The 25613-nt window shown below is 38.3% G+C and overlaps 1 protein-coding gene and 1 non-coding gene across 4 annotated transcripts; one reads left to right on the top strand and one right to left on the bottom strand.

Annotated features, from left to right (window-relative positions):
- Positions 1–1677: 1677 nt before the first annotated feature.
- Positions 1678–14084, bottom strand: LOC104221495 (diacylglycerol kinase 7-like). 3 transcript variants are annotated; one of them, XM_009772568.2, is made up of 12 exons: positions 13593–14084; positions 11066–11188; positions 10773–10910; positions 10603–10688; positions 9996–10083; positions 9542–9617; positions 8200–8282; positions 6558–6628; positions 4689–4766; positions 4189–4276; positions 3149–3265; positions 1678–2013 (listed from the first exon to the last, which is right to left on the bottom strand). In XM_009772568.2, the coding sequence occupies exons 1-12, from the start codon at positions 13932–13934 to the stop codon at positions 1855–1857; spliced, it is 1449 nt and encodes a 482-aa protein (XP_009770870.1). In that variant the 5' UTR covers positions 13935–14084; the 3' UTR covers positions 1678–1854. The 3 variants fall into 3 exon arrangements, with proteins under 3 accessions (XP_009770870.1, XP_009770868.1, XP_009770871.1); XM_009772566.2 differs by having other exon boundaries at positions 13566–14069; XM_009772569.2 differs by lacking the exon at positions 1678–2013 and adding an exon at positions 2510–2636 and having other exon boundaries at positions 13566–14069.
- On the top strand, positions 6190–6262 carry TRNAT-UGU (transfer RNA threonine (anticodon UGU)). Its single transcript has one exon. It is a non-coding gene; the product is annotated as a tRNA-Thr (tRNA).
- Positions 14085–25613: the final 11529 nt, after the last annotated feature.

Below are 25613 nucleotides of genomic sequence, written 5' to 3' on the forward strand. Positions count from 1 at the left end.
TTATTGCCTCGCCATTACCGTTCCTCGTGTTTTGGCATTTTAGTGCCATAAAACCGGCATTTTTAGCACTAAATGTTACAATTTTATCCGATATTTTTTTTAAAGCAATAGTTCAATTTTGAAGGGTATAAAATCTGTCAATATTTTGGGGATATCTTTGCCGTTTAATATTTAGCGTTCCAACATTTGTGCTTTTATAATAATATAGATAAATAGATTAATAAAACACAAATTATTATTCTTCAAAAGTACTTTTCAAAAAGCACTTATGGAAGAGCTCAGCTAATTCAAAATGCTTTTTTTGGCCTGCAATCTTACTGGGCACATATGTTTACACTGCCTACAAAGGTGTTGCAGATCATAGAAGGTCACTACATAAGTTTTTTGTGGTCTGGAACCAGCTTGATTACCAAGAATACCATGGTTGCATGGGAAAGAGTATGCATCCCCAAAGTACGAGGAGGATTAAACTTGACAAACTTGAAATGCCGGAACAAAGCTGCCCTAACAAACACCTACTGGGATCTATCTCGCAAAAAGGATAGGTTGTGGATCAGATGGCTGCATGAATACTGCATAAAGGATAGAAGATCAATGAATTCCCTACTCCTCAACAGGTTTGTTGGATGATAAGACAAGTCATCAACTCTAAAGATATATTGAATCAGATACACTATGAGTTTAATCCAAAGAAGAGCATGATCAGGCAGATCAGCTTCTTGGAGTGCCTAATGTTCAACAATGATGCACGACCAAATACTAGATTCACTTTGTGGCTAATGCTACATAGTAAGTTGCTGACTATAGATAGACTAATCAAATGGGGACTAGGACTAGATCCAACTTATAGCCTATGTCACAACCACCAAGAATCAAGAAATCATTTATTTGTGGAATGTGAATTTGCAAGAATGATATGGGCAAAAATACTTGACTGGGCTAAAGGAGACCCATTCCAAGGAAGTAACTGGGAATCACACCTGCAGTGGGCCATCAAAGCTACTAAGGGAAGGAGTCAGACAGCTCAAATTTTTAAAATGATTTATGCAGTGTGCCAATGCAATATGGATGGAAAGAAACAAGAGAATCTTTGAGAAGAGAGTTACTAGATGGAAAAGCATCACATGGGAGATTGTATACGTTTGTAACATCAGAGCTTCAGATGGAATAAGAAAACTAGTCCAAAGCTTCATATATAGTGTAAAGTTTTCTTTTCCTGTTTTAGAAGTAGTCGAACTCTAGAGTAGGATTAGATGAGGAGACTTCATAGATCTGTTATGTTTCTTCCTTTTGTTAGCCAGCTGAGTTATAGTTCTGCTAAAGTTTGGTATTGTTTTAAAAATCTCTTTTGATTAATAAAATTATTAGTTACCAAAATAAAAGGCACTGACCATATTTTGAAAGCTTGGTTAAACATGCTATAAATTTACTTAAACTTTTAATATTCTTAAAAGGTTTTGTGCAACTTCAGTAGACAAATCTTACCCTTATACTTTTATCTTATTCTTCTTATGTGGCAAAACCATATCGTTACTCCCTCTGCCCTAATTTGTGTGAGGAAGAAATAGGAACTTTTTCATTATCATGGAATATCAACGCTATAATGTTTTATGTAATTCATTTTTTAAATTTTTTTATTTTTATTTTTTGCATAATTTGCAGATATATCAGACAATATTACAATACAAAAAATTTTTAATATACATACGGTTCGTATATGCCAATAGGCAACAATTGCGCCTTGGTTAACAGGATAGCGGTTGAAAAGGAGCTCTGGGAGATGGAAATGCTTTACACGAACATAGGAAACTACAATTGCAAAAAGATCTGAAGCAAGAGAGGGACAATCAAATTCTACTTCCCGTTGACCATTAGAGACTGAAATGGTACTCTCTTAATCTCCACGAAGGTTGAAAATTCCTTGTTTATTGGTTGTTTCCATGGCTCACCATCCATCTGCATATAAGCCTCATCCCACTCGCCCGCTCGCAACTCAAATCGAATTGCTGAAGCCTACAAAGTAGCAAAGGATGTTTTCAATTAAACCTCATCCAGCAACTCCACCTAGGAATAGCTATAGGAACAATCTCATTTAGAACAAATGTGATCTCACCAAAATGACAAGAAACAGACATATAAGCATATGATATTCTTAATCCGCGCATGTTATACTGTTTAAACAACGTTGGAATTCAAATGCATGAGATGGCCATGTAAAAGTTTATCTTGTCCTAACGAGAGATTTTGATTCTAAAATAGTTTTTGCTTTATTCTATGAGAAGTAAGTCAACACGGAATAGGCATCAAAGCATCACTACATAGTAAGCGGCACAAATATTCAGAAAATTAAAAAAAAAAAAAAAAAAAATGGTCGATCATCTTTTCAACCATACACAAGTAAACAAGATACTTTCTTCCTTAAGGAAAATATATTTCAAATCAACACGTGTCCAAAAATTCAAACAAGGTCAATTTTGAGAAGCACTACTAAATGTGCCAATAGGTTTTACTGGATCTCTTAATGCATGACCACATTCCCTCTTACGACCTCATGTTCTTTGAGATTTCATCAACAAAAGCTGAGTATCTATGCAAATCAAATCTGTCACAAAGCTCTATTTTATCTATACGAATCCCTGTAGAATAGATAAAATGCGGTTGCATTATTGCATATAAATCCTTCAAGATACTACCTATTAAAAACTGAAAATATCTGTGTTGGATGTGTACCAGAGACGGTACTTTACCAAAGTGCATATAACATAGAACCAGATATGCTCTTGCAAGGCTGCTATCTGTTTCATTTCTAGTACCTCTTTTTGGGGGGCTCGCATTTAGGATGTATTAAGAGTTTATTGTCCAAAATGAGGACAGCAGGCCTCTCAACCCTAATAATAAAGGAGGAGAGTATCATTCAGATGCCGGAAAGGCCATTATCAGGTGTCTGCAGATATTCTTTTAACTCAATTGCCAGACGCAAGGGCCTAACCTTAGACAGTGTGTGTGAATTTACAACATTAAATGTGTGACTCGCACCCACTCTTCTGTTAGTAGAGAAAGGAAGGACATATATTCAGTAATTAACACACATCTAAACTCATTGCCTCTAAGCGTTAGCTAATTCTTTTTTATCAGATCTTGATAATACCTGGGCAATGTGTTTTGCAGAGATGAGATCAACCATAACCATAGAAGCATGCCATCCTTGTTTCAGGCCAAAAATTTCAAGGCAACCATCATCTGCATGGGCTTCCACAAAACCCCTCTATGATTTCACAGGAAAACAAAAAGAAAGCATTGTTACTCTTGATGATGTATAACAGTTGGTAGTATGTTATATGTTAGCTTTCATCTTCAAATCAGATGTGAAAAGCGGCTACAACTTCCTATCTTTATTCTGAAGTTTATCACAACCACATTCTAGGTATGGATAAAGCATGACAGTTGAGAATATATGATATACTGCACTAACACTGCCATCTATTTGTTAGGTTTAAAAATTAGAAGTTGCAAAACCTTAGAGAAAAACATCACTAGGGCCTTGGGCTTTTTTGCTCAAATTATTTGTTGCAAGTAGAGAAACTGCACAATTCGCAGAACCTAAAACTGAGTGACTAGAAGCTCCATCATTTTCTCTGATGACAGAACTATACAACAAACAGTACAACAACAACAACAAATCCAGTGTATTCCCACAAGTAGGGATACAACAAACAGTACATAAAACTTAAAGTTGACTAGAAGCTGAAACCAGTATTTCTGAATATAGACCATCTTAATATTAATATAATATTGCTATTATTATCAATTTAAAAAAAAATATGGACCATATTCAGAACTTTTGCAAACTGACATTTTGTAGAGTTATTTGTCTGACAACCTAAATAAAACAATTAATACTTTCTATTTAAAATGTTAGGCAATTTCCAACCAAATAACCCTATTTTACAGTGGTTTCAGAAATGACTAATTTAATTATTAATTACTGAATCATGAGCTTTATCTCCTAAAAACAAGTCTATTTTCCCAAATTCATTAACTACCTGTGACCAAATTTAAGTGCAATAAGTTTCAAATTGATCTCTATATAAATAGTGTAAATTAGAGTGGATGAAAAAGGACCGATGTAAAATGGAAGTGTGATATGCCAAAGCCACTATGTCCACACAGCTAACTACAAAAGAATACCTTCTCCAAGTACTCTGGCTTCAAATGACCCCATGGATTCCTTCCACCGCCATAGCTAGGGAGATTCAGAGTGACAATAGACCGAACACTACAATACGATAGAACGACAGGTAAAATGAACGCATAAGTAAAAATTTGATGCATGTAAAACTCAGTCCATTAGCACTATATTTCATATTACAAAATAATATAATCGACTATTTGTCAAAACATCATAATGACAAGAGATATATAATAGTAAGCTATCCTGGCAATTCTGCATCACATGATAGACATAAAGTACAACACTGTAATTAACACTACTACAACAACAAAAAACTCAGTGTAATCCCACAAATGGGGTCTTGGGAGGGTAGAGTGTACGCAGACCTTACCCCTACCTTGTGAGGGTAGAGAGGTTGTTTCCGATAGACGCTCAGTTTAAGGAAAATGAGAAAGAAGCAATAGCAATAACAGCAAGCAGTAAACACTGTAATAAACACTACAGGACAAAAATCAACCTTGAAGGAACAGGGACTTGCTCCCACTTTGAGCTGTTGACCTTCTTAACATATAGTCGCAAAATATTATTCAGTCCCCTGCATCAATAAAAGTAAGCACAGTATCTTGAGAAAAAATATATCAGGGATGAGAAGCACGATTGAGTACCACTACTTTAAAAACAATCTCTCTGAAGTAACAATTACAATAACAATAAAGGAAAAAAATATATTTCCTGATATCTTTCTTGAAATGAAAAGAAAAACTTGAAATCACACCAAAAACAAGTAAATTGTTTCCAGAACAGTTTCGAAGGTAAAAAAAAGTAACATCTCCAAGCGTATGTGTTGGAAGGAAAAGAGGGGACACAGAATATACATGACCATTCATGATAATAAAATACTTCCAGACCAATGCTAAGTTATCCGTATATAGAGGGAAACAAGTAACAACACATGGCAAACAATATCTAGTGAACTTCGTAAGAGCAAACAGACATTCACTTTCTTTGAGATCGATTTGAAATCATTTTGATTATTAAATATAGTAACTGGTCACAAAGTTTTCTTCCGGACTCCTTGGATCCTTAGGGAAATACTTTTTGCTGGCTTCAAATACTTTTTGAAGATTTCCCTTTGCATTTGGTCTAAGAATGAATTTACATCTAGTTTAAAAAATAAAAGCTGCCATTTGTTTGAGGGATAGAGCAGTACTCTTCTCTAATTTCTGATGAAGAAAATTAGCAGTACTCTTGTCTAATTACACCGAAACGTTGCTGGTGCATTAGATTTTTTAGTTCTCAGATTTGCAGCACAAAAGCTGATAGTTCAATTTAACTTAAAATGCATTCGTCTTAGAGTTTCTCATCGTCCACGCCGATCCTGTTATATTAATTTAAGGATAAGCAAGCAAATCGATAATCAGGAAGATGGGAGAAAAGAAAGAGCAGAAAGCATGATGTCACTAGTGAGAGCTTCAACAAACAATTAGACAAGCTACAAATTGGCAAGTGAAACACATGATTATGCTGAAACACAATTGTCACGCTGTAAGAGCCAGATGAAGAAGCTCACAGCTAAACTTCAGTATACGAATACGTGCCAAGAGAAATAAATTTGGATATTTTATGAGATGTCAATCTTCATGCCAAAACTGCATTTGTGGTTTAATTGTTGGAACATGAAATAAAGTGGTTCTCTTGTGCAAGACTCACGTATTGCTAAGGAAAGGGACAATTTAATTGAATGTTTAAAGTAATCTACACAGACTTTTGAAGGTGAACTTTTGGAGTCCTTATTAATTAATCTCTTAACACAGCCTGCAATATTTTATATATATATATATATATATATATATATATTATTAAAATTGTTATTAGAATTGTGATAAATCGAAATTCTATATTGCTGTATTAATCCTTATGTTCTAGAATATTCAATATAATATTGAATAGTAAATAACTAAGATTCCAATTCCAATAGTTTAGTCAATTACTATGCATATAAGATTTATGTTATGTGGGCCCGCTTAGCTCAGAGGTTAGAGCATCGCATTTGTAATGGGATGGTCATCGGTTCGATTCCGATAGCTGGCTTTTCCCTATTCTTTTTTTTATTCCATTTTTTAGATGATTGATAATGTTCCTTTGATATCAAAGAATATTGAAATAGTGCCTTCTTCCTTTTCCAGAAGCAATCAATTTATTATAGGAACTTCCAATCTATGATATACTGGACAAGAGAGAGGTGCGAAAAGTTGTAAGTTCATGCATGCAACTAACATAAGAAGGTACATAAGAAACATTTTTTGGTAAGCTTGTGACAACTACAAGAGTGGGATGAATTAAAAGGCATCAGGCATCAAACGGGTGTTGAGTAAGTTATTCTAACCTCAAACCAGGGTCACTGCTACATGGTGTAAAGAACCAGCCTTGCGTGCAACTATATCCTGAGTAAATCAACTGGAATAAATGCTTCGTCAATACCTAGAACTTCTGTCCCTTGAAATTAAATAATTGCACTTTGGTAAAGTTAAAATATCATTTAACTATATGAATCTCAAAACTACTATACATGCAGATTCAAAGTGACAAATCAAAGTAACAAACAGAAAAAGTGGCTATAATACATCCTAGGATAGTAATTCACTTTCAGTCAAGGAGCAGTAAAACATCCATCAACTAATAAAGACAATAAACCAGCTAGCAATCATATCCGTGCAATGAGATATCTCAAATAAGTTCATGATAGAAAAGCATCAGGACCATACAACATGACTATTATGGAAGTTTTTGAAATTACTTGAATACCCCAGTTCCCTATTCCAAGGGAAGCCGAAAAGTTTGAATTTCCCATTAAAAGTAACCCAAGCACAGGACACCCAGTAGTGGTCTTAGCGATATAAGGATCAATATTTTTGGGTCTCCCCCACAAATGAATTACTACAATGCTGGAGCAGAAGAGGATGTGACCAAAGTTCCAAACCAGTATGGAAGTACATACCTGCATGTATCCAATGGGTGGTATGGATGAAAGGAATAGACTTTTTGAAAGCAGATTTGAGAATATTTTAAGGCTAAAATACGAGTGTATTCTTTTTGTTATCGTTTTTGGTGTGGAGTTTAGAAGATTGCAGATATTTGTTTTTACAACAGAAAAATATGTTGCGTCCAGCTTCGAAAATCAATGGATATAGAAGACTGCAAATACCTTCAGAGCTCTATTTCAATTAGAGACCCAATATGAGATCCAATGCTTATCAGTCATAATGTTCAAAAAGAGAATTTTCAGCTCAAGGAAGATGTGTGGTAAACTACATTTTACATTTAAGCATCCAGCATAATCTTTCCCCAAAAATTTCTTCTAAAACATCTCAAAGCAATGTAATTTTGAGAGGAAAAAATCCACATAAAACTTTCTCAAGAGCTCAACAAAATGTCAGACAGTGGATTTCTTCAATTTGAAAGGCACAGCATGAAAGTACTCAGTTTAGTCTTTATCCCATTTTCAGCACTTCACACTAGAAGATCCTCTAAGTGCAAGTTGCTTCAATTGAATACAGTAAATATAAATGAAATCCTACTGCTCAGCTGTTCCTATGTCAACACATAGTTCCATCTATTTACATGTGTGAGGGAATGGGAGGTAGGCAGCCTACCCAGATGCAAGCATTAGTTACTGATTCCACGGCTCGACTCTGTGACCAATAGGCCATACGGAGACAACTTTACCGTAGCTCCAAGGTTCCCTTCAGCCACCGGGCTTTCAGCGTTTATAAAAATGTCTGCATCTAGGACTTAATATGCTTCACTAAAAATAAGTTCTGACAAATCTTTTATTTAAATTTCTTCAATGCTTTCCTTATGATAGGTGTTGCTTTCTCCACATTTCTTCATTGACAAGCATAGACACTTTTTCAAATTAATCAAGCAAAAGGGAAAAAAATAAATAAGAAAGAAAGATCAAGAGATTCCTTAATAAAAAACCAAAAATATTTCAAAAAATTTATGATCAAGGAATAAAAAGCACCAACCTTGTTTGATACGGGACCTTGTGCAAGGTATGGCTTTTCATTCCGTAAATGATGGAAGCCATAGGCTACCTGTGCATCCATTCCTGCATTGAAAGTTATAGATATCAGTTATTGCAGACTTATTTTAAAATCTCGCGAACCAAATAAAGGGAATAATGATTGTGACAACTGAGTGAATGATTCTGATTCCCTTTGTTGGTTATTCTGCCCTAGTTAGTTTGTCAATTAATATCTTTTCTCTCAAGGCAGAATAAGGTTTGGTGCATAGACACAAAGAGTTGTTTCTTTCATTCCTGATTTAAATTATAAGAAGATTTTACAGATTAAAGATGCTGGTACAAAAGAGGTAGTTACTAAGAAGGCCAAAAGAACATGGAACTCAGTTCCACCAGCAATTTGGGGCAGTGTGAGAGAAAGAATATAGGAATTAAAAGCAACAAGGAAAATGCTTAAACACAGGTCTATCTTTTTGTTATCTTTTTAGTGCAGATTGGTACTTGTACATGATGTAAATGCTATTCTACATCGAATCACTGAACTGCACTATCTGTAACATTTTATGCAGTAACTGCTTAGTGCTGGTTTAACATCAATAAAATACCTTATCAAAACAAAAACAAATATTAAGAAAATTGGAGTTCCGGACAAGTTGTACTTAGATTAAGAAATCCCTTAAAGCCATATGTTTCATTACTACAATATTTAAGCAAATTGCATCAGTTGACTATAAGAGAAGCATCAGCTGACCATCTAGACCCTTTAATTACATATCTAAGCAAATTGCAGACATAAGAAAAGTGCTAACATAGCATGCATTCCGGCAAGGTTTTCACTCTTTAGCAAACAAAACCAGTATCTATACATAAATATAAATTGCTCACCTGCAGGTAAAAGTAAGTGTAGTAGAAAAGTCCGAATAAAATACCCTAACAGATTCTAGAAAATGAAATACTGAGAAGAAGAATAAATCAAAGTACTGTCTAGGTAAATCAGCCTAAAAAAGAGACTAGATTTTGGGGCCTATAGCAAAATCATTTTGTGTATATATTTGTAAAGGTTGTAGAAGCATCACCAAGGGCATTAAAGTCAGTTTAAACAGCACTAATTGATAAAGATGGAAAGAAGACATGAATAAGCAGGTAGCTATGAAACATTATGGACTAGGTTTATATGTTAAGATCTCAAAAGTTCACATAAATGATAATGATGTAAAGTATATACATGGCTTTTCCAAGATAGTACACAATTAATCAGGTATCATGCTCTCTTTCAATTTAAGCTATCAGTTAACTTAGATGAGTCTTGACGGTAAATTACTTCAATGACCTATTTAACATCATACCTATGCTAAAGTAGTTGTAGTATACTCCTTGATAGTTGGACAATTTCTTGGGCAACTCACCATCAATATCCAATTCCTGCACAACAAAACCACAGCAAAATCGGTAAAACAGAAAAGAAACGTTAGGTATGCTTATTATCTGCCATATTAAGGAAAAAGGAAAAACATAATATTAAATAAAATTCATTAAAGCAATTTGTTGACTGAATGACTATTTGCCAAGTACACTTAATTGAAGATAAAGAGGAAATAATGAAGAAAAATATTAGAGTAGCAGCAAACAACTAAGACCCTCCATGAGCTGAATGCAGGAAACAGATACATGTAGTCAACCACAAAACAGTGGAACAATACTTATTCCAGTTGAGATCTAATACGAAGGTAATTAGAAAGAAAAAGTAATAAGCCATGTCCATATACAGCTAAACAATTTGTAAAATGAATGTAGAGTGACCTGATCAAGAGAGGCATCCTCAGTAGGTTTCAGAGAATGAGGTGTTTCCAGTTTTTCCCCAGCGGGCATTGATATTACAAGATTCCAACTGCAAATGAATGTTGTTATTTCATTAAGCAGCTCAGAGTAAAACAAGCCACAAATAATTGAGATAGAAATCGAAGAAGAAAGAAGAAATGAAATATATCCTTCCTAAAACTAATATTTCCTGCCAGTGCCAGAAATTCATCTTTAAGTTTGCAAAAAGCTTGAGTTCATTAGGAGCATATTGACATCCTTTAACTGGTATTTTGTTGCAGAATTTTACTTGCACAAGGAAATGGAGAAAAGGAAACATTGACAAGTAATAAAAGTTAAAACAAAGAAAAGGAAGCCATTCTTGTGCACCAAGGAGCAAATAAAAGGAAATAGTAGCAGTTCAAAAAAACTTGGTCGCAAATTTCAAATTTAGATGAATTTTAACAGATATTTCAGAAAGAAAAATCATAATGACGTCATAGAACTTCAACAATCTTCAGCAATTTAATTGAATATCTTGTAAGTAAAAGCAGTATCATTATCATGAAACTTGAAAAAATGCTATCAAGAACTATGCAAAAGACGTCACCTATCCAGATGGTTAATTGGACCTGTTGCAACTCTGTCAAGAATACTTTTTGTGGCTGACTTCCAGTTAAAAGGAAATGACCCACCCTGAAAAGAAGATTTTAAGGAAATTCGGAAAAGCTAGACAGAACAAGAACAAGAGCTGGAAAACTGATGCACGTAGAAGCTTACCCAACCAAAACTCCTGGACAAGTCATTTCCTGTGCCAAGTGGGATAATTCCTGTTGGTGGAACTGGCTCTCGACCCTGTTTCTTAAGCTCTCCAAGGCAGCCAAGAATCCATCCAACAGTGCCATCACCTCCTGCTGCCTGCCAAACCAGATTTAATTAAATAGCTCCTCAATTAAACTATATTCTTTTCACAATAGTTTCCCGATAACAAATCTAAAATGCCAGAAAAATGCACTTGGAATCTACTATTGAACATTTGAAAACTCCAAATGACATCAACAGCATATCCATACCACGATTCTTATCCTTTCACGAGTCACTTTTGCACAGCTGTCACCAAGAGCAGCAAACTTCTCCAGGCAACTTAATCCATATTGAACAAACTCATGAGGCTTCACAACTGAAAGGTCAAGAACCTGGCACATTTTAAAGTAAAGATACAGAAAAAGGGATAAGAAAATGAATACCATTTGATACGGTATTAAAAATTCAACATAATTTTACATAATATCATTATCAAACTGGATATTCTCATATAAACTTACGCCAACAAGCTAATCTACCCCCCCCCCCCGGCCGACAGGCAGGCAGGCAATGTCAGAAATAGTGCCATCAGAGAAACCACAAAGCTTAAAAAAAATTTTTGATTTGCACCAGGTGTCCGAGTCTCTTCGAGCCCCGACTAAATCCCGGGGGTGCACAGGCCCTCGGCAAGGAGTTTCCCGCAAGTGCACCACGGTTAATTCAGGTTTTACCCAGTCCGATGGCCCTCAGAAATTGTTTGCACCCAGTGGGTTTCGAACTTGAGACCTTGAAAGGGAGCAAACCCCAAGGCTCAAGTCAATTGCCACCAGGCCAACCCCTGGGGGTTCAAAGCTTAAAATTTAAACCAATAAGCAATCAAAGCCTTGACAAACTACATTCAAAAATAAACATCAGTCTTATTTAGTATCAATATCTAAACTATATGCAACTCTCCTAACTTCCCATGACACATAAGATTTCATTCGCATGTTATCTAACTGGTAAGTAGATAAACAGAAGATAGATAAGACAGTCAATACCCGTTTTCTTTTGTCTTATTTTGCCACTTTGCCTTTTCACTGTGTTCTGGACTCCTAACTTTTCCAAGACATAACCGCGTAAAATGTGTCTGGTATGGATATAAGTATATATGGAGTTTTTTTTTTTTTTGATAGGCAGGATATTAGTAGTTTGTATTAATCCTTAAAAATATCCTAACCTACTAAAAGACGGACAAACCCGTGACCGGATTCAGGTAGCAAGCTCATGTCAGATAGGCTGTCTAATAAATTGCACCTGAAGAATTTTAGACCCTCAATGTCTGCTTGCTTTGTGAATGTGATACCTAAACACAAACATTGGGCGACCCGGTGCACTAAGCTCCTGCTATGCGCGGGGTCCGGGGTCCGGGGTCCGACCTTTCCCCGGATCCCGCGCATAGCGGGAGCTTAGTGCACCGGGTTGCCCAATGTCTGTGTTCAGGTATCACATTCACAAAGCAAGCAGGACCATTAAGGAAAAGAATTTTCAAGGAGAAAGAAAGATTAAAAGAATGTTTTAACTAGCATTAAATACTTGTAATGTTGTTCTTTTTTCTTTTATTTTCGTTTCTTGGCTTATAAGATCTTCACCAAACTAGAGTAGCATGGGCCAAAAAAGGAACAACAGTAGTGCATAATCCACTTCTACTCTAAATTTGTTCAGCCATATAATGAACAACTTATATCATCTTGTTGTATTTTCTCTGCTATGGTAATACAGATGTACTCAAATTGAAACGCATCCCTATACCAAACTTAATAAATGGTTGAAATATATGCTCTGGGAAGCAGTTTAACACGAACTACTATCAGACTCAGTCTTGTATTCTGGACAATGTTGCGAAAACTATCAAATGTAACTAGTTAATTTCCCGAATTCAACATTGTGGATATAAACTTCGATGCACTTACTAGTAGCTGAATTTAAAAAATGAAAACCAAGTTTTACACAAATGTTTGCTTTCGTGATTGCTCACTTTAGCTCCTACATACAGCATAGCCATGACAAATTTACAGCAGACACTACCCAAAAGGTGTTCTACAGAACTTAAAACATGTTGCCATAATTCAAGTAGAAATCATATCAGCACTAAAAAAATTATAGCATACGCGCAAGCTGTTATTAAAAAATGTAAAATATAGTATAACAGGCATAATATACGTACACCCAATGTCCCAACTCAATAGCCTTTTCACAAGTAACCCCAAATTGGGGGCCCCATTTTTCAAAAATAATATATTTAAAAAATAATATTTAGTACTTTTAGTATAAAATTAGAGTTTTTCTATAACAATTGCCTCAAAGAAAAGAAGTATTTTAAAATTATACTACTCCATTGATAATACCTAAGATCAAGCTATATTATCAATTAAAAAGAAATTATTAACAACTTTACATTTCAAAAAGTTAAAAAAACGAACTTCAAATAAAAACATATATCATAACATTCTTTTAAAGAGTTAGGCCTCACATTAAATATTGTTTTTATACACACATGTGCATTGAGCCGCCCCTGCCCCTATCAGTTTCAAAAAATTGTTATATTCCTTTTTTTTTTTAAAAAAAAAAGAAAAGAAGTGGAGAAGGAAGCCCTCGTACAAAATGTTTAAAGATTAAAAAGTTTGCATCACTTACTTGTGTAATACTAGTAAAAAAAAAATCATAACTTATATAGCTATAGTAAGAACTCCAGTTCCATATAGCTATAGTAAAAAGAGAAGCCTTAACTGCAGAAAGGAGAGGAGAAATGATGACCTGTTGTTCACCCATGAGTTCCTGCAACCTAGCTTTAAGCTGTGGGCCATGTCTTCCACCACTTTTAGAATTAATGAAGACGACGATGGGCCCCTCCGGCGGCTGAGGAGGCTCGGCGCCGGGGGCATAAGCCGTGTCGAAATGTCGCTTTACAGTTTCAGCGTCTACATCCTTACTCTGTATAGCCTCCCTGACCGCCACCCTTAAATACTCCGGCATCGTGATCCTCCTCCGGAGCTCCTCTTTCGATATTCTAACTCCGGCAAACGTACAACCTCTTATCGACTCTACTACCGACGACCTCCCCGACGCCCTTCTCCGACACTTCGCCGTCGAATCCATCACAAATTACACTTCCCTTTTGAGTCTTTAGTCAATTAGAATTGTGTAACGGAATCGGAATGGTAATAATAAATATAAGAGAGAGAGAGAGAGAGAGGGAGAGAGAGAGAGAGAGAGAGAGAGAGAGAGAGAGAGAGGGGGAGAGAGAGAGAGAGAGAGAGAGAGAGAGAGAGAGAGAGAGAGAGAGAGAGAGAGAGAGAGAGAGAGATGTAATGTGATTTGTGAGAAGAAGAAGAAAAGAGGAAAAGTATATATTCACAAAAGAAAGAAGGCGCTAAAGGCAAATGCCAGAGAGCCGAGGGAATTTGTTGACTTTCAAAAAGTGGTTTCTACTGTTACACACTTACCCCTAATAGTCACTTAAATTACTAGTTTGCCAGTGTCGTCTCAGAGGTTGCACCTCTTCGAATGACGGAAGACGATTCGGTTTACTATTGCAGTACTGCTTATAAAAGTACATCGTTTGAAAAAGAAAAAAAACTTAACTGTTTTGTTTAATTTTATTTAAACTTTAAAAAATGGATAAAAAACATCACAAAAATAATCTGTATTTATTATAATTTGTGTACCTAGAATAAAATAATTAAACTACAATTTACAATTTGAATCGCACTTTGCATATTTTCATTGACTATGGATGCGCAAAGTATGAGTCATACCGTATGACTATTTTTTAAGTTTATTTGATTCCTCTTTTTTGCTCATTTTAAAGATGATTTGTTATTTTATTAGGCATATATCAAAGCGCTAATAGAACCTAAGAGAGATTAGTGTTCCTCCATCAAGATTGCTTCTTCTTTTTTTCAATGGTTGTTTTGGGTTTTGTAGCCAATATCATACATGAAATTATTATTTTTCTAATCTGTTATATATATACACACACACTCTTACTAGGAAGCTCATTTTTGTTTATACATTTGTCTAATACTAAATAGTTTATTCTTAGTTTCTTTCAGAAACGAAAACTAATATGGCAAAACTCAAAAATATCCTTAAAAGTTCAAAGGTCTTACAAAATCGTACAAAATTCAAAGGCTATAGTATGCTTTTGCATCAATTTTCGATGTAAAGTTATTGGATAAGGTATATACTATAGATTAAACTAGTTAAGATGTTTGATTGTTAGCTAGTTTCCTCATTTCCCGCACTTATTTATTCTCCCGTGATATTGCACATATAACAATGTTTGACTAAGCATAAATAGTCTTTTAGGTGAAGGAACCAGGATTTTTATCAACGAAATTTAAATATAAAGAAGTAAACACTCAAAAATATCAAGAAAATTCAACATCTATTATATATACATAAAAAAATATTTGACCATATATATAATTTTTTGACAAAGAGATTTAGCTAAACACACTTCTGTCACTCTAGCTCTGCACATGGGTCAAAACTATTAAACTCCCTCCTTTTGTTTTTATTTCTTTGTTGTATTGGACTCTTTAGAACTACGTATAGTTGGAGAGCCACGCTCTGTAAGAATGACAGTTGTACTATCCGATGTGATCTAATATTAACAATATTATTGTTGTAAGCAAAATAATAATAATAATAATAATAATAATAATAATAATAAAGAGACAAAAAAATAATGAAATTTATTGATCAACGTATGCAAAAGGTGCTCCAGTAGATAGTTTCAACATCAATGGCAATATTGTAAAGTTACTTTTTTTCTTCGAGATGGCGCGGTCGAACTAATAAATTGATGGGCCCACGCGGCAGATGAACAAGTCCATTCGCATCCATACAACTGAAAAAACCGGCCATATAGTCATCGTTGGAATGCTTAGCCAATAGGAACTGGGAAGCTTCTCCCTTGTGTAAGTGTTTTAGATTTAGTGTCAGTTCTAGTATCTCGAACCATTTGACCGTGGCTTCCGTTTGTGGTCTCCGCCACATTGCCATTCTACTGCACATTTTTTATTTATTTATTACTCCATTCAAATTAATATATCTTCATTAGTTTATATACCTATGACCTATCAAGAAAACGAAATTAGGGATGGCAATGGGACAGTGCGGATACGGGGCGGTGAGGGTTTGAGTGTTAGTGGGGCGGGGCGGGTTTGGGAGTTTGCGGTTGCGTGACAGGACGGGACGGGTTCAATTTTTAAATTAAAAAAATCATGCGGGGCGGGGCGCGAGGTAGGGATTTTATTTTTTGAACTAATAAACTATACCAAAAATAGGAGAATGACAATATATAGGAATCTGTACAGAGTATCATGTCAATTATCAAAGTTACCAAAGTTTACATACTTTGCTTTGTTTCATCGATAGGAAATACCAGAAATAGCTAAAAACATAGAAGATAATTTTGATGGTGTTTCTTAAATCATCTTTGTGAAAATTAATGATTAGCAAATAGAACAAAATGCTTAGGCTTAAAAACAGAGTGTATCTTTATGCAAAATTTAAGTGGCAAATTTAAGATGTTGTGTAGATGTTTGTGGCATCTTTATATAATACAACTACTGCAAAAAAACAAACAAAAAAAGAGATTTTTTTTAAAAAAATTTGCAGTGCGGGGTGGGGTGGGTGAATGCGGGTGGAGTGTGGGGCCGGTGGATGCGGGTTTAAATCCTATGCGGGGCGGGGCGGGTTGAAATTGTCCAGGTTTAGACAAAACCTGTCCCGCACCGCCCCGCACCGCCCCGCACCCGTACCGTACCGCACCGCCCAGCACCCGTACCACCCCGCACCGCCTGCCATGCCTAAACGAAATAACTATCGTATCTAGAAGTAGAAGAACAATAAATATACCGGCTAAAAATTACTACTATATTACCCCTCTGCGTCAAAAAGAATGTTGGAATATATTCGTTGTGCAAGAATCAATCTGATTTATTTTTTTGTTTGAAAATGAACATCAATTTTGAACTTCAACAACAACAACAACAACGACCCAGATTACCCCTCTGCGTCAAAAAGAATGCTGGAATATATTCGTTGTGCAAGAATCAATCTGATTTATTTTTTTGTGCGAAAATGAACATCAATTTGGAACTTCAACAACAACAACAACAAACAACAACAACAACAACATACCCAGTAAAATCTCACTAGTGGAGTCTGGGGAGAGTAGAGTGTACGCAGACCTTACCCCTACCCCGAAAAGGGCAGAGAGGTTGTTTCCAGGAGACTCTCGGCTCAACAGGAAAGGCAATAATATCAGAAAAGAAATAAGAGAAAAGACATGTAACAATAAAAGATACCAAAAAGAAAATAACCACAACAAATAAGTGAAAGGACAATAACACAAAATTATGCAAAACACCAATGTGAATACAACAAAGACCGCTAACAAACCTATCAATTTTGAACTTCGTTAGATAAAATTTAAATATTTCAAAACACTACATATAATAGTAGTACTATATATTAATCGTAGAAATTATTTAAATGTTTGAAATTTCTATCAGTAAATGATTCGATTTATAATACTTTTTATGACGTCTTAAAATATGTAACTTTAATTTTCAAAAAAAAGTTTAAAGAATCCATGTTTAAATTCACATCTAATAGAGAGTGCTTTGACGCTCGAACTTCGAACCTTGCCACATAAAGTGAAATAGAGGCAGTATTATGACATTAAACCACAAAACTCATGTTAATTTGATACTTATACCTCTGGTGCCGTTACAAGTCCTTACTTCGGAAAGACTATGGAAATTTTGTGGAGCACTCTATTTTAGGTTGAGCTAACATGTATATTATCACTATATATGAAGTTTTTACTCAACTTTAATTTTAGGGAGGCAAGTCCTTCTCAACAAGGGCTTGGTTGCCTGAAAAATGCTTTTTCACAATGTGAGTCATTACATGGCGTTATCAAGCATGAATATATTTAATAAAGCATTGAATAAACCAACAACAAACAATTACTTGGTTGAAGATGTATCTACTCTTCATGTGGGATGTTTGCAATCACAAAAAATGGTGAAGGATGTCACATGTCACTGTGCCATAAAAACATGATACAAGCAACCACAGCACACAATTAATGAGGTAAGATAGATCATAGATCCTATTTCATTTTGTCCTTTGTAAGGGACCCAGATCATTTAAAGAAGAAGAGTAAAATTTGTGACTTGGATACACATTTTGGAACCAAGCTTTAGTTCCCATTAATATCAGTAGTTGCATGAGCTGTATATGCGAAGCTACAGACTCAAGCACAATCTTTTTTCTGAAGTTGTAGAACTGTTTAGTGCTATTTATATAGAAAGCGTCATTGTATTGGAGCAGCTGGATATACACCGTGTATGAGTCCAAATTTGACCAACCACGACCTATAATGAGTACAGTAAACGACCGGGTATCTTCAAGTCGACGTCCCGAGGGAGACGACCTTAGGGCAAAAGAAGAAACGGTACGACCCTTGCAGTAGAGTAAGCCCATTAGGGGACATTAAGAATATTCCATCGAATATTCCTTGTATTTTGTTTCTTATAATTTAGAAGAGTTTCTCTCTAGTATATAAGGGGGACAAAAAACCTTGTAATAGGGCATCGATACTCTGGGAAACTTACTATTCTTGACTGAAAAGAAACTCAACAACCATCTTCTCTTTATCTACTGATTCATCCTAGAGATTATTATCTTCAACTAAGATTTACTCTTTCATCTTCGATTGATTTGTCCAAAAGGTCTTAAATCTTTTGAGTCAAACAATTTGGCGCCGTTTGTGGAGATTTATATAGCTGAAATCGTAGTTTTTATCTAGATCCTTGAAAGAAGCGATCATTTCTCTTCAGCTCCATAAAAACCGACGATGGCGGGAAAGGGAGAAGCAAGGTTAAAGTCAATAGAGGGTGTCACAAATAACCTCCTGAATTCCCTCAACGAGGCCAGGGGAGAACACACTGAAAATGCGACACCAAGTGTTATACTTGAGGGTGAGATCTCACCTCCTCTGCACGGAAATCTAACGATTTTGCGCGAGAGAGGAACCTCAACATCCTCAGCAGGAGAAGCGCCACCAGCTATCAAAAGGCTACTAGAAGAATGGTTAACGAGTGCCTTGAGCAACATGCTCGAGAAACCCATTCAGGGAGCCGTCGAAGACGCGCTACCCACAGAAATCGCAGCTGTTGCCGATGAGCCAAGCGCTACACGAATAGGTAACACACGCACTATTACTGATATAGGTGACGATGCCCTTATGGCCATCTTAAAGAAAATGGGAGAGATAGAGAATGAGAACAAAACACTCCGCGACCAGATGAAGGAACGTCAGGAAAGGGTCGACAAAATACCAAGCGCTCCGAAGCTATTGCCAAAATGCGACGTAGGCCGATTCGTTGAACAGCCATATAGCGAAGGGGCAGCTCCCCATTCTATTCCAAAGACCTTCAAAATGCCGCCATATTTAAAAATATATGATGGTACCACGGACCCAGAAGATCACATGATCCACTACGCTACCGCAGTAAAGGGTAACGATTTATCAAAGGAACAGGTGTCATTTGTACTGCTGAAAAAGTTCGGCGAAACTCTGACAGGAGGAGCGCTGACATAGTACTCTCAGCTACCAGTACGATTGATATCCACAATCGAAGAAATGGCAGATAAGTTCGCCACCGCGCACGTGGGAGCGAAAAAGGCAGAAGCTAGGGTCAATGATATCTTTATCGTCAGGCAAATGACAGGCGGGGGACTTCGGGATTTCCTAGCCCGATTCAACAGAGTGAGGATGACCTAACAAACGTGTCTAAAGGGATGGCAATATCAGCCTTTCAAAATGGGCTAAACAGAAACGGGTCGAAAGAAACCAAAAAGCTACTCAGCAGACTCATGAAGTACCCTCCTACCACGTGGGAAGAAATCCATAATGCCTATTGCGCCGAAGTAAGGGCGGACGAGGACGACCTGAATGGCCCACTTTAACGATTTACATCAGTCCAGATCGAGACCAGGAGACATGATGGGTGAAGGAAGCAACTACCACGCTTCAATCGAGAAAGACACCAGCCCTATATCCGAGTACCCAATCCTCCACCTCCACGACATGCAGATGTCGCGCCTCGACATACCGCACCCTCCCGAAACGAAAGAGGTATGCCTCCACTACTATCTGCTCATAACTTTTGTGTTTCCCCATCAGAAATAGTGTATGCACTGGAGAAGCTTGGTACTAAGGTGCAGTGGCCGCAAAAGATGAAGTCGGACCCGAGCGCAAGGAGGTCAAACGTCCTATGTGAATTCCACCAAGAAAGAGGACACAAGACCGAAGATTGCATAGGTTTGCGGCAAGAAGTAGTTAGGATGTTAAACCAGGGGTACCTGAAAGAACTGCTAAGCGATAAAGGACGGGCCAACTTCGCTTGAGGGCGCGACCCACCTCAAGGATCTCCAAAGCCACCATCACCAACCCATACCATAAAAATGATCATTGGAGGCGGCGACGATATGGTAATCAACCATGTGAAGTTCACCACCATGCATAAACTCAAACGGACAGTCGCCTACAAACGGTATGATGACCTCGAAGATAGTATCATCTTCGATAAGTCAGATACCGACGGTTTGTCTTTCCCTCACTATGATGCTTTGGTTATAACTTTACACATCGCTAATACCGATGTAAAAATAATCATGGTGGATGAAGGAAGCGGCGCGTGTATTGTTCACCCGTAAGTTCTCATGCAAATGAGGCTCGAGGATAAAATAATACCGTATTGCATAACACTAACGGGTTTTAATAATGCAGTAGAGCGAACATCTGTAGAAATAGTGCTACCCGTCCTGGCAGGAGGGGTTACTTTGGAGACGACATTCCACGTCATGAACCAGGAAACGGCCTATAACGCCATCATAGGGTGACCATGGATACACACCATGCGAGCCATCCCATCCAGTTTCCATCAAGTAATCAAATTTTCCACCCCATGGGGGATATTCAACATCCATTGCGAGCCACGCATAACCCAAGAATGCTACCAGATCGTCCAAGATTGCACACATACCAAACAACTAAAAGGGGCAAGTGCGGAGGCATAACAATCAGCCATGTCGGGAACCAAACCCGACATACAAGTGGAGGCCATCAAAGACCCGGATATCGTAAAAGCTTGCAAGGCAACCATAGAGGATCTCGATCCCGTCCAACTGGATGACACCGATAGCACAAAAAAGGCTTATGTTAGACACAACCTCTCGGATCCAGGTAAGTATCATGAATTGTTAACTAACAACGTCGATTTGTTACTCAGCTATGCCAGGAATCCCAAGGGATATCGCTACTCATAGACTGAATGTCAACCCACTTTATCCGCCGGTACGGAAAATGAGGAAAAAGTTCAATGTCGCAATCAATGTGGCGGTCAGTGAGGAGGTGAATAATTACTCGCCAACGGTTCCATCAGAGAATCGAAATACCCCCAATGGGTGCCAATGTGGTCATGGTCAAAAAGAAGAACGGGAAATGGCAAATGTGTGTGTTGACTTCACCGATCTGAACAAAGCATTCCCTAAGGACTCCTTTACATTACCTCACATTGACCAACTTATCGATGCGACAACGGGGCACGAACTGTTGAGCTTTTTGGACGCCTACTCCGGTTACAACCAAATTCTAATGGCTGAAGAGGATCAAGAAAAGATAACTTTCGTCACTCACCAAGGAACATACTGCTATAAAGTGATGTCATTCGAGCTCAAGAATGCAGGGGCCACGTACTAGGGGTTAGTCACCAAAATGTTCAAAGAACAGCTCGGCAAGACCATAGAGGTTTACATCGACGACATGCTGGTAAAGTCGACAAAGAAAGAGGATTACATTGGCCATCTGAATGAAGCCTTCGAGATATTAAGGCAGTACGGGATGAAGTTGAATCCCGAAAAGTGCACCTTCGGCATAACTTCAGGAAAATTCCTGGGTTTCCTCGTGTCACAAAGGGGAATCGAAGTCAACCTAGATCAAATCAGGGCCATCGACGCAATACCAGAGATACTGATAGCAAAAAGTAAGTGCAGAAGCTAACAGGCGAATAGCCGCCCTATCAAGGTTCATTTCACAATCCTCGAATAGATGCCACAAATTCTTCAATATGCTGAGAAAAGACCACGGGCTGTAATGGAACGAAGAATGTATCGACGCCCTAAGAAAACTAAAAGCATATCTATCCTCGCCACTTCACGAAAGCTTAGACCACACTTTCAGTGTCACCCCATAAAAGTGGTGACAACCTTCCCCCTAAGGGGTATCCTACACAAATCCGAACTATCAGGTAGACTTGCCAAATGGGCCATAGAACTAAGTGAGCACGACATAACGTACCAACCGCGAACTGCCATTAAGTCGTAGGTGCTCACCGACTTCGTCGTTGATTTCAGCACGGAAATGTTACCCGAGGTAGAACAAGAAGCACTCCGCACTTCTACGCATACCGACCTCTGGGTCCTCTACATCGATGGTGCCTCTAATGCCTCGGGATCAGGACTGGGACTCGTCCTCGAGGTCCCTACAGGCGAAGTAATTCGCTAGTCCATACGATGCCCCGAGATGACTAACAATGAGGCCGAGTATGAAGCTGTGATTGCAGGTTTGAAGTTAGCCCTCAAATATGGCGCTCGACGACTCGTCCTCCATTGTGACTCTCAACTCCTGGTGAATCAAGTCACCGGGACATTCCAAATCAAAGAGCAGAAACTACAAAGGTACCAGGCAGAAATCCACAAACTACCGCCAGAATTCGACGAATGCCGCCTCGACCAAGTACCCAGGGCGCAGAATATTGAAGCAGATGGCCTCGCTAAATTAGCTGCGGCCACCAAGAATATCAACAAGGAAAACGTGGTCACCCTCCTTCATTCTGCAATAGACCACGTCGAGGTACATTCCATAAACTTAACTTGGGACTGCCGCAACCGCTTTGCAGCCTATTTGCAGGATGGTACGCTCCAACAAGATAAAAAAGAAGCCAAAAAAACTCCGGGTACATGCAGTCTGATACAGCCTAGTAAACGCTGATCTCTACAAAAGAACATTCGGCGGCCCCCTAGCCAAATGTCTTGGACCACATCAAACAATACAAGTACTGGAAGAAATACACGAAGGGCACTGCGGCGCCCACACGAGAAACCGCGCCCTCAGCCGATGCCTCATCCGCGCCGGCTACTACTGGCCTACCATGAAAAAAGAAGTCGCGAACTATGTTCGAAGATGCGAGCAATGTCAAAAGTACGCCCCTATGATACATCAAGCAGGGGAACTCCTTCATTCCGTCACTTCGCCATGGCCATTCATTAACTGACTATTTTTCTAAATGGGTGGAAGCAGGTGCATACACTCAGATACGTGAGCAGGAGGTCATCGCGTTCATATGGAAGAATATTATATGTCATTTTGGCATCCCCAAATAAATTAGCTGCGACAACAGACCTCAGTTCGTCGGAAAAAGAACGACTGAGTTTTTCGAAAAATGGCACATCAAATGAATACTCTCCACGCCATATCACCCTGCCGCCAATGGTCAAGCTGAATCCTCCAACAAAGTAATACTGAATATATTGAAAAAGAAGCTTGAGGATGCTAAAGGGCTCTGGCCTAAACTACTACCGGAAGTGTTATGGGCATACCGTACCACGCCAAAAACCAGCATAGGAGAAAGGCCATATTCACTGGTCTACGGGACTGACGCAGTTATACCCGTCGAAGTCGGAGAACCCAGTTTGAGATACTCTAACGAGAGCGGACCAAGCAATGACGAAAGTAGGCTACAAGATCTGGATGAAGTTGAAGAACGGAGAGACATGGCCCACATAAGAATGGTAGCCCAGAAATAGCAGGTAGAAAGATACAACAACAGGAGAGCCAAGGTGAGACCACTCAAAGTCGGAGACTACGTCCTCAAGGCCAAAACAAAAGCATCAAAAAACCCTAATAAGGGAAAATTGGGAACGAACTGGGACAGACCATACAAAATCGTAGCTGCAGCAAACAAAGGAGCATTCTAGTTAGAAACAATGGAGGGAAAATTACTCCAAAACAACTGGAATGTCTCCCACCTCAAGTACTTCCACTTCTAAAAGAAGGCGTTGCCTAAGTTGTACTCTTTTCCCTCACCCAGGTTTTGGCCCAATCGGGTTTTCCCGGGGAGGTTTTTAATGAGGTGGCGAAGGAGACACCTCAAGGATCGAAGTGTTGTTCATTACCTCAACATGGTCTCTGGAACGAAGTAATGAAGGGACTAGATATAGACAGTCGAACCACCATTAAATGTGCAGAGTCGACATGTGATTCTCACGAATTTAATCAAATCTCCATTGTATATGCAAAGTCGACATGTGATTCTCACAAGAATTTAATCAAATCTCCATCGTATGTGCAAAGTCAACATGTGATCCTTACAAGTATATAATTAAACATCCATTGGATAAACAAAATCATGTCTTCCTACGGGAATACGATCAAAATCTCCAAGAAGAAATGGCCAAGGCCATCGACGACAATATAGGTTCGACCTCGTTCACACTACGACGGGATTCTACTTCGACGACAATTCGAAGCAACATCCCAATAGCCAAGGCCATCGACGACAATAAAGGTTCGACCTCGTTCGAAATACGATGAGATTCTACTTTGACGACAGTTCGAAGCAACATCCCAATGGCAAGGCCATCGATGACAATATAGGTTCGACCTCGTTCAAACTACGACGGGATTCTACTTCAACGACAGTTCGAAGCAACATCTCAATGACCAAGGCCATCGACAACAATATAGGTTCGACCTCGTTTGAACTACGACGGGATTCTATTTCGATGACAGTTCGAAGCAACATCGCAATGGCCAAAGCCATCGACGACAATGTAGGTTTGACCTCGTTCGGACTACGACGGGATTTTACTTCGACGTCAATTCAAGCAACATCCTGATAGCCAAGGGCGTCAACGATATCATGGGTTCGATAAATTTTACATTACATCAAAACATTATTTACACTTGCCCCTACAAAAGGACCCAAGTATGCCCCGTGCAAAAACCCCTAAACAAAAGCAAGTACAAACAAAAACTATGCATCATCCCCAGTGGGGTAAGCATCTTCGTAACACAAATCTGAAGCAAGGCAGTTCGCATCATCAGAGTTGATATCATCCTCGTCAGGTGTGAGGGGGTCGTACCCGCATGCCTTATGAGCTGCACGAGCCTTGGCGTGCACAGCTTGAACCTCCACCTCAGTAGCCCTTCCCTCGGCATGAAAAGCCTTATACACTTCAAACCGAGCCTCTACATGGACCCACAACTTGTATAAACGATGAGGCACGATCGAATCGGCTGAGGCACGAGACATAGAAGGCTGAGAACGTCGAATCGCATCCTCCGCCCTTAGTGAGGCCATTTGTCCATTTAGTGTAGCCAGCTCAGCCTCCAGCTCTTTGACACGCCCTTCGAGCCTTTCAACCTGACGACCAAAGGCTTTCTTCTCTTCACTCAACTCTGACCTAGAAATGCGGAGGGCATCTTCCAGAGATACTGATGATAGGCTATAATTACGTATTTTAGTCGATTATTACACTCTAATTTACTGCACTTTAGTTGAGTTTGTGCTTTAATCGCTAGTATTTTGCACTAATTGTGTGTTTTATGCCTTGTAGGTGTGATTCCGAGCTATATAGATGTTATGTAATGAATTTAAGTGGTTTGGAGCTTTGAAGTCTGAGTAATAG

Source organism: Nicotiana sylvestris, chromosome 6, assembly GCF_000393655.2.
Source record: "Nicotiana sylvestris chromosome 6, ASM39365v2, whole genome shotgun sequence".
NCBI lineage: Eukaryota > Viridiplantae > Streptophyta > Magnoliopsida > Solanales > Solanaceae > Nicotiana > Nicotiana sylvestris.

What these genes read in the sequence shown, in the direction of transcription:
- LOC104221495 (XM_009772566.2), bottom strand. Translation starts at nt 13,934, where the DNA reads ATGGATTCGACGGCGAAGTGTCGGAGAAGGGCGTCGGGGAGGTCGTCG. An exon ending in TTTCTCCTCTCCTTTCTGCA is followed by an intron (nt 11,189 to 13,565) that starts GTTAAGGCTTCT and finishes AAAATGTGCCAG; the next exon opens with GTTCTTGACCTTTCAGTTGT. An exon ending in CTGCAAAACACATTGCCCAG is followed by an intron (nt 2,014 to 3,148) that starts GTATTATCAAGA and finishes GCTACTTTGTAG; the next exon opens with GCTTCAGCAATTCGATTTGA.